General features: G+C 47.8%; 1 protein-coding gene across 1 annotated transcript in view; it reads right to left on the bottom strand.

The window, feature by feature from the left end:
* Window positions 1-256: 256 nt before the first annotated feature.
* The window catches only part of CELSR3 (cadherin EGF LAG seven-pass G-type receptor 3), a 40,814-nt gene continuing 31,534 nt past the window's right edge, over window positions 257-9,536 (bottom strand). The window contains exons 32-36 of the mRNA XM_020999259.2: window positions 7,314-7,429; window positions 6,923-7,096; window positions 6,363-6,578; window positions 4,597-5,650; window positions 257-3,033 (exon numbers count right to left, since the gene is read on the bottom strand). Of these exons, the coding sequence (XP_020854918.1) occupies window positions 3,006-3,033; window positions 4,597-5,650; window positions 6,363-6,578; window positions 6,923-7,096; window positions 7,314-7,429 (1,588 nt within the window). The 3' untranslated portion in view covers window positions 257-3,005. The remainder of the gene's footprint in view (window positions 3,034-4,596; window positions 5,651-6,362; window positions 6,579-6,922; window positions 7,097-7,313; window positions 7,430-9,536) is intronic.

Here is a 9,536-nt window from a genome sequence, read left to right as displayed (position 1 = left end):
CACCAGAGACGTAGTTTAGCTGAAGCCTAGATTGAGGTTTTCCCGGATGGGGGTGGGGTAAGGAATGAAGCTAAAAATAGTTCAGGATTCGTTTAGAAGGGAAGTCCTTCTTCTATCCCATCTATCACTGAAGCCAGGTCATCCCTGGCTTGACATATCTTGGGCTACTCCAGGCCTTGGCACCATGGTTAGAAAACCCCCAGCACCCATACCCACCCTCCCCTTTTTTCTCCTCAGGACAGATGGAGGCTGAAGCTGTTTTCTATAGAAGTTTATTCCCAACCCCCTCCCCGGGCTTTCACAATTTATACAGATAAGGAAGTGGCTGCTGGGGATAGGGAGAGGGAAACAACCTCCCTCCTCTGTGGCTAACAGAATGGGAGCAATGGAAGGACAGTATGCAGGATGTGTAGTGGAAAGAGCAATGACTCGGGATTTGAGCCCCAACTCTGCCACTTATTAGCTGTGACCTCGAAGTCATTTAACCACTCTGAATGTCTCCCCTCCCTGCTCCCCACTGTAAAATGAGATGGTTGGACTCCATGATCACGGAGGGCCTTTCCAGCTCTGAATCATATTTTTCTGAGGGATCACTCACTCAGACCCGGTTCCCCCACTCCAACCTAGGGCACAATCAGCACTGAAGTGCGGGAGCACGAAGACAAGCTGAATGGGTGACCAGGGATGTGGCTGGAAGGGGATTTGGCACTCATAGGTGACGGGACTTTTTAATCTCCTTGGCAAATGGTGGCCCTCCAAATCTGCACTGTGCTGTTCAAGTAAGAGGGAGAAAGTCTTCTTCCTCTAAGGACAAAAACACCCTGTTCCGCATGAGCCAGGGGATAACACATGCACGGGGCCTTGAAGCAAGGGGGAATGAATGCCCTTTGGGCTGACAGACATTTAGGGGAAGGGGCAAGTGCAGAGCCCCAGCTTGAGATCTAAGCCCCTCTCCCCCTTTCTTAACTGTAAACAAAGTAACTTGAAGTCCAAAATTCTAAATTGTAAACAAAGTAGCAAATCCAAAGAGCTTAACCATAAACAAAGTAAAAAAAATTTCAAAGTTCCAAATTGTAAACAAAGTCCCATAGTTCCAAAATGTAAACAGAGTAACAAAGTCCAAAATTCCATACTGTAAACAAAAAAAAACCCACTTTATGAAAGAAGCCCTAACAAGTACGTTTCCTCTTTTTAAGAAAATATAGAAACAGGAAGAACTGAGTCACCAGAGGACTAAGCCTGAGGGATTTCCTGTAAACATATTAGGGGAGGTAGTCGTCCCCAATTTGTACCCCCATCCAACCATAAACAGCCTGGCAGAGGGGTGAGGGGAGGGGAATGAGAAAATCAAACCACTCCATCCCAGACTATTCATTCCTTCCCTCCTGTCCCTAAGGGAGGGAAAGAAAGAACCACTACCCCCTCCCCAATTTCAGAGTGTAGGGGTCTCTCGCAGCTTGGACCAGCCTGGGAGGCAGGAGGAGGACACCATGGAATGTATCTGAATAAAGGCCTGGCACCCCCTCCCCAAGGGGCAGAGCCCTTCCCCTCCACCCCACCCCAACAATCGAGGAAGGCGAGCCTTGCTTTGTAAACATTCTGTCTGCTGCTTGAATAAATATTGAACTCCGCTTGGGCCCGGAGGATTATAAGGCAGTAAATGGTGGGGATGGGGGTTAGGGTGACTCCACAATACATACATACATGTAGTTTAGTACGGGGCCTAGGGATGGTCTGTGTTTATCACCCCCTCCACAAGCTGAGTCTGAGAACACACTCCTCCCTAACCTGAAGGCCAGGAAGTGGGGGGTCCTGGGGCAGGGAAGAGGTTCTCCCCTGCCCTGTCAAGCTCAGTTACAAGAAAGGACTGAGGCATCAACTCAGCCCAGGAAGGAACCACCTCCATCAATCTCTGTCCTAGAGCAGGCTCTAGAGGTCTGGGCATTCTCCTTCAGGAGGAGTTTGGCTCTCAGGCCACTAGAGAAGAAAACAAAATAGGAAATTACTGTTCAAAAAAATCTTATGAACAAGTATATGTGAGGAATGGTAGAGAGACAGGCTGGGCACACCCCCACCAGCTTCTGAGATGAGAGAAAGGGCTGAAGGGGAAGGCTTCCTTTGCAGGGGGCCCAGCCCTCAGGGGAGACCCTGAAGAGGGCAGGATAGGAGTGGGCTAACAGGAAAGAAGGAGTATAATGGAAGGAGTCCTGGATTTATAGCCAAAAGACATGGGTTCAAATCCTGACTCTGTCACTATGTAACCAACCTGTGTGATCTGAAGCAAATCACTTTCTCTCTCAATAAAATAGGGGGGTGGGATTAGATGATCTCTAAGGTCCTTCCCAGCTCCATGATGATCCTGTGGTATGGTGGAGCTTGCAAGGAAGGGTATGTGAAGGACTTCACAGGAGTAAGGGAAAAGGGAAAGTCTGATGAGGCTGAAGAAAGGATCATTGGCACTGGGGCACAGGGAGAGGAGGCTAAATGCAGAAAGATGGGGGGCAATGGAGCCTTGGGATGGATGGAGGGAGACCACAGACCCTGGTAGCTCCTTACTTTATCCCAATCCAACCACTTTTCCCCAGACCAGACCAGCTCAACCTAGCCCAGGGAAGTCATGGGACAGAAAAGCTTAAAAATAAGGATAGACATCTTTCTCTCTAATTACAAAGGTACAAAATATATAAAAGTCCTCCCAGGCCCTGGCCCCTCCCCAAACACGCACCAGCATGCACACTCATGCACACACAGTGCCCAAGTGTTACAGAAAGGAAGATCCAGTTTGGGATGGGCCAGTGGGAGCCCCTCCTCTCACAAGCGAGTGGGCTGAATGTCGGAGGAGAGGGGGAAAGGATCCTGACACCCCAAACTCTCCTCTGTCTAATCCAGGACTGGTAGAAAGAAGAGACCCCAAACTTGTGTTGGAGATATCTGTCTGTGCTTCCCTTCAAACCACCTCCTGCTCCTTTCATTCTGTTCATTCCTCCTTTGCCGCTGTCTGCTTCTCAGGAGTGGCCCTCACTTCTGGTGACTCTGCAAAGGATAGAAGTCAAAAAGGTGAAAAGAGTTTAGAAACTTCCCAGGGATCAAAGCTCAACAGTCATAAGTGATCAAGCAAAGGTCACTGATGAATGGTCAGAAGTCAGGAGAAGAAGTTATTGGGAAATGGATAAACAAATTAATGGCATAGAAATGTAATGAAATATTAAGCCCCCAAAATGGTGAAAGGAATAGTTCCATAAGAAACTAGGAAGACCTACATGAACTGATACAAAGTGAAGTCAGCAGAACCAGAACAATTTATACAATAACAACATTATAAAGAAAAACAACTCTAAAAGACTTGATTCATTTTGTTTGACTATATATGTTTCTAGTGAGTTTTGTTTTTCTTGCTTTCTCAATGAAAGGGGACAAGAAGGTGAGAAGAAGAGACTTTGTAGCTGAAAATAAAATAAAATTGAATTTTAAAAAAAGAAGAAAGATTTGAGAATTCTGATCAATGCAATGATAAACCACAATTCTAGCTGACCAAAGATGAGGCATGCTACCTACTCCTGTCAGAGAGGTGAGGAACTCAAAATGCAGAATCAAACACACATTCTTGGACGTGACCAATGAGGGAATTTGCTTTGACTAAACATATTTGTTTTGAGAGTTTTCTTATTCTTTCATTCATTCTTTCTTTTTGATTTTTGTTTAATGGGAGGAGGGGAAATGGGAAGGAGATGGGGTAGGAGGAAGCCTGGTAACTGAAAAATAAAATTAAATCTAAAGAAAGAGGTCAGTGGAAGGTGGATCTGTCCCTCATCGATATCCACCTTCCTTTTTTTTTTCTTTTTTGGTGAGGCAATCAGGGTTAAGTGACTTGCCCAAGGTCGCACAGCTAGTAAGTGTCAAGCCTCTGAGGCCAGATTTGAACTTAGGTCTTACTCACTCTAAGGCTGAAGCTCTATCCATTTTGCCACCTAGCTGCCCCTCTACCTCCCATTTTTGAAAGCACTCCAAGCTCTGTTTTGAATTCCTCTTCTCTCCTTTCTCTAGACTCTTTCCTGATGGCCTCATCAATTCATATGGTTAGGTAGAGATGGCTCCCAAACATATATGTATACTCCATCCTACTCTTCAGAGTTCCAGGCCTGCATTTCCAACTGCCTGCTGAATAATAATAATAGCTTACATTTAAGGTCTGCAAAGCACCTGACACTTATTTTATTATGACCCTATCGCTAAAATGTTCCTCTGCATGCAACATGTCCTAAGTGGAACTCATCACCCTAAACTCACCCCTTCTCTCAGCTTTCTGATTTCTGTTTGGGATCACCTTCTTTCTAATCATCTAAGCCTGAAATCTCCAATCATCCCTCATTCTTCCCTCTCCCTTACCCCCTACATTCAGTAATTGCCAGGTCTTAGATATTATATACCTTCAAAATATTCCCTAGAATTATGAAACTTCAGAACAGAAAGGGTCTTCGGAGGGCATGGTATCCATCCATAAATACCTTTTGGAGGGAGGGATGGAGGAGTGGGTGGGTGGCTGAGTGGATGGACAGGTGCACACAATGGTTCAATGGCTCTTGGTCCCCTACTTACTCTGAGTCTGGCGACAACTCTGAGATACTATGGGACGTAGCTGACCGAGGTGTGGAGTGCCCCGGTGCTGAGGCTGTGGCAGAAGGCGTAGCGGTGGTGTGAGGGCCTGAAGGTGTGCTGGAGGACTGCACAGAGGAGGAGAGAGCTGAGGAGTTGAAGGAGGCCAGAATGGAGGAGAGGATGTCTAACTGTTCAGTGGAAGGGGCCCTGCTTGGACAAGTCACCACATTCTCCCTTGATGGGAGCCGCCTAGAGAGTGGTTCCAGGTTTTCCCTTGATGGATGCCGACAGGGCCTCATGTCCAGCTGTTCTGGAGAGTTTGAGCTCCTAGCTAAACAATCCAGCTGTTCCCGAGACCTCTGACTGGTAGGCAAGAGTTGGTCTCTGGAGCCCCTGAGGTGGGGCAGTGGGCTTGGCCACTCCTGAGATGCCCCAGAGTCCAAGGGCTCCCTGGACCCAAACCGGGTGGCCAGGGCATCCAGATGGTCCCTGGGTGGCTGCCTTCGAGGCAGCGTGCTACCCCGGAACCTTGGCTCTGGGCCACCAAGACAAGCTTCTAGATGTTCCCAGGAGCCATGTTGGCTGCTGGAGCTCTCCAGATGTTCCCGGGAGCCATGGCGACTGAGAATGGTCTCCAGATGCTCCCGGGAGCCATGGCGACTGGGAATAGTCTCCAGATGCTCCCGGGAGGCATGGCGGCTAGGGATGGTCTCCAGGTGTTCCCGCGAGCTATGACAGCTAGGAACCCTCTCCAACTGTTCCCGGGAGCCATGGCGGCTAGTGGAGTACGTGGGAAGAGGGGTGGCCTCCTCCAGCTGTTCCCGAGACATCTGCCGACGAAGCAGCAGATCCAACTGTTCCCGAGAGGAATAGCGACTAGCTGGCTGGGAGAGGCTACCTGTGCCAGAATAGATGCGGCCATAGGAGGCAGCCGGTACTGCCCGGTGGCCCAAGGTAGAGGACCGGTACCAGGACAGCTCAGGAGCCCCTCGAGCTCTGGCAGAAGGCAGCCCATGGAGAGCCAATGGGTATTGCAGCCGGTTCTTCAGTATACCTGAGGGTGGACAGGATATAAGCTAGTGGCAGCTGGGGGCATACATGCCAAAGGGACAACAGCGCCCCAGAGGGCCCCTTCAGGGGGTGAATGTCTGGATATCTACCATCCCCCCTCAAAGGCAACCTGGAAGAAGACACTTTCACGGAATGGGAAAAGAGATTTCAGAGGCACTATGAGAGCCCCAAGTGTCTTCAGGGGGACATCTGGTAGGGTATCCTAGAAGTTTCTGAGGAAGGCATCTTAGGGTACTAGGGGGGAAGGTCTGGGACTCTGAGGGGATGATTTTAGGGGGAGTTCTAGGGGGAGGATTTGGGGTGAGAGGACTCAAGGATCCTAACGGAGGAGTCAAATCTAAGAAATCCCAAGAAGAGTCTAGAGGTGAGTGCTTCCAGCCCCCTTTGGAAGCTGATCTTGAGAGGAAGGGTTGTTACTAAGAGAGCATCAGGGGACGTGTGTAGGAGCTGGGGGGAATCCGAAGGAGTTCCAAGGGAAAGGCCTGGGTGTTGGGTCTAGGATCCCATGGGGAAAGTCTTTGGAAGGGCATCAGGACCAAATCTTGGAGCCAATCTGTAGGAATCCTGAGGTAGGGTGAGAGGTGTGAAGAAGGGTCTATGGGTCACTGTGGATGGATCTGGGAGGAAGAGGATTCCCAAGAGGAAGATGGGAGGGTTCATGAGGGTTAGTCCAGTGAGCTCTTCAATCCTCTTACCTTTCCTCTGTCGCTGGGTGTGGCTGAGCTGGGTGTGGCCGATTGTGTTCTCATCCCCACTGGTCAGTGCCAGTTCAGTCTGGTTATTATTGGCTGCATCCTTGCTGGTATCCAGACCCAGGCGACGCTCAGATCCCCAGGTCTGCAGGGAGCAGGGATGCACCTCACAATCCCCCAGGGCAGGCCAGTAGGACAGTAGGTCATTACCATCCACATCTGCAGGTGGGGATTTGGATTACACTCTGACCAACACTACTTCCTCATGACCCCTAACAGGTCACCCTAGCCATGAGTATAGCTCAGCCGAGTGAATCCAAGCCAGAGAGGAAAAACAATAATCCCAGATGGGATAGCCATAGATAGAGAAAAGCCATGGATCCACAGGGGCCACATAAAAATGCTACCAATAGTAACAGAGATTGATGAGGGCAGGGAGGGATGAAGGGGAAAGGGAGGGGGAATGTGGGAGAGGAGAACTGAGACTAATAACTTGTTTATTATAAGTGATTTGAGGGTGTTCAGAGGGTTTTATGACAGCATCTAGGAGTCACTGGGGTCACCTTTGGGAGTGCTGCTGGCTGGGTGAGTGAGGAGCCGTTCACTGTGGGCCGCCCGTCGAAGAGGGTGCTGGAATCGGCCACGGGGTCGGACATTATCCTCGCTCTCTGAGGATGGGATGGACAAGCTACGATCTTCCTCCAGGGACAGGTCACTGTCTGAGTCTGAGCCCATGCCTGGGGGACAGTGGACATTAGAAGAGACTATTTGAGAACAGAGGCTAGAACAGACTTGGAAGATCAGGAGTAAGAGGGAACTGGACAAGGGAACCAGGAAGTCTGAGGAAAAAACTGGTATTCCCAGTGGTGCCTCGGCTCCCTCCGGCCTGATTCTGATAGATGAGCACTCTGATTACAAAAAACTTCCTGAACCCACCATTCCTCAAAGCCCTACCTCCCCCAGCATCTCGATGGAACATGGCCACGTCCAGGTCTGTGGGCCCACCATGGGCCAGAAGGCTCTGGTCAGTATGGTCAGCAGCTGAGCCATGTTTTGCCAAAACATTCTCCCTAGAGGACAGAGATGACAAGTCAGGGTAACCGATGTGGCTAACCTTATTTACATGTTGTTTTAAACATTCCTCATCTTTTTAGCAAAGACCTTATCAGAGAATCCCAGAGTAACCTCAGCACTGGGAGGAACCTGCAAGGGCATCTCTTCCATCCCATGTCTGAGTGGGAATCACCTCCTCAACACTCTTGATAAGTGATTATCCAACCTCTTCTTAGAGGCTTCCCTAAATCAGAAAACCTGCTATCTTCTTAGGCATCCCATTCTACTTTGGAACGCTGTTAAAAAGTCTTCCTTTACAACAAACTGAATATTGGAAGGCAGCTAGCAAGACAAATAGTATTTACTAGGTTCCTAAATGTATTGGGCACTGTGCTAAGTCTTATTGTGTGTCCCCTGGGCTACAAATTCTCCAATCCTGCTAAGTCTCCTCTTCTCTAGGCTAAACATCCTCAAGTTCATTTATTTATTTATTTTTAACATTTCTTTTTAAATTTTGAATTCCAAATGCTTTCCCTCGTTCCTGACTCTTTTGCACCTGCTGAGAATGCAAGCAATATGATAACAAATCTCCAAGTCTTTCAAGTATCCCTCATAGAGTATGTTCTCCAGGCCTCTGACCACCCAGGTTTGCCTCCTCTGGGTACACTACACCTTTCTAAATCCTTCCTGAAATGTGGCACACAGAATTAGACCCAAAACTCCATCCACTGCAAAATAATCTTTTTTTTTTTTTACTTCTGAAAGTCTGTCATTCTCTACAAAGGCTGTTCCAAACCTTCTATTTCCTTGAACCTGAAACTTCACCCTCTACACCTTTCAGTAGATAACCTTACTTCCTCTTTTACTGAAAAAGATTGAAAAATCACTTGCTGTGAGCTCCTTCTCTCTTGAGTCTTCCTCTAAACTACTGTCATTTATGTTAAAAAATGCTATTCATCTCCAGAGAAAGAACTGATGAAGTCTGAATGCATACTGTTTTTACAATCTTTACTCTTGGGGCTTTTGGTCTGTGTTTTCTGGCTAATGCTGAAATGTTCTGCATGACTGTATATGTATGATCAAATTGCTTGCCTTCTCAAGGAGGGAGGGAGGGAGAGAATTGGGAACTCAAAATTTTTAAAAACAGCTGTTAAAAGGTTTTGTTTACATGTAATGGAGAGAAAGAAAATCATACAGTAAATCTCTGTCCTGTCTCCCCTTGTCTCCCTCCTGGTCAGTTCCACAGGGTTAGGTAGCCTTTTTCTGAGGCTAAGCCCTCCATTTTGTGTCATCCCTTCCTATCTCACTCTAGGCTTTGCTCCATCCTTCTTTCTTTTTCATTTCTAATCTCGACCTCTCACTAGCTACTGTTCCCTTGTCCTCTACCTACAAACATGTCCAGGCCTCCTTTATAAAAAAAAAAATCTTCCCTGAAGAGCTTGTCGTCCTATTAAGCTACAATTCTCTTTCTGTTTTCCTTGATTGACAGACTTGTATAGAATATTATACTGCTGTACCCTTTCTCTCACTCTTTTCTCAGCCCCCTGTCATCTGGCTTCCATCCCTACTACTCAAAAGAACCTGCTGTCTTCAGCAAACCTCTCTCTTTAGTAAACTTCCTTCCTAATCAACAATTCCAATGGTGTTTTTTCAGTCTTCATCTTCCTTCAACTTCCTAGAGGATTTGACACTGCTGACCACTGCCTCCTCCTGGTCTCTATGCATCTTCCTATGTCCCTGTCTTCATGTCTATGTCCGTCAGTGAGACCTCAATCATCCTCTCTTCTGCATCTTTAATCTCCCCTCTCTACAGAATCTTCCCCCTTGGCACAAACACATATAGGTCACTCCGACCCGAAAAACCTTCATTCTACTTTGCTGCCCCCTCCCTTACAAAAAGAAGATGCGGCCTACATAGGGTGTGACTATCTGTCTTATACACCCACACAACTGAAGATGTGACATGTTCTCTGACTGAGAGAGAAGGGGCTAATCAAGGATGCATCAGAGTGGATGGGGTCCAGTGAAAGAAGAGCTGGGAGAGGGCTGACGAGTTCCTTTATTCTGGAGAAGAGATTGTGCTGGGCTTTCTCCTGAAGTAAAACGACATCCCAGAGAAATGCT

This window comes from Phascolarctos cinereus, unplaced genomic scaffold (assembly GCF_003287225.1).
Source record: "Phascolarctos cinereus isolate Bilbo 61053 unplaced genomic scaffold, phaCin_HiC Scaffold_4;HRSCAF=312, whole genome shotgun sequence".
NCBI lineage: Eukaryota > Metazoa > Chordata > Mammalia > Diprotodontia > Phascolarctidae > Phascolarctos > Phascolarctos cinereus.
This window is presented reverse-complemented; position numbering and strand designations above follow the sequence as displayed.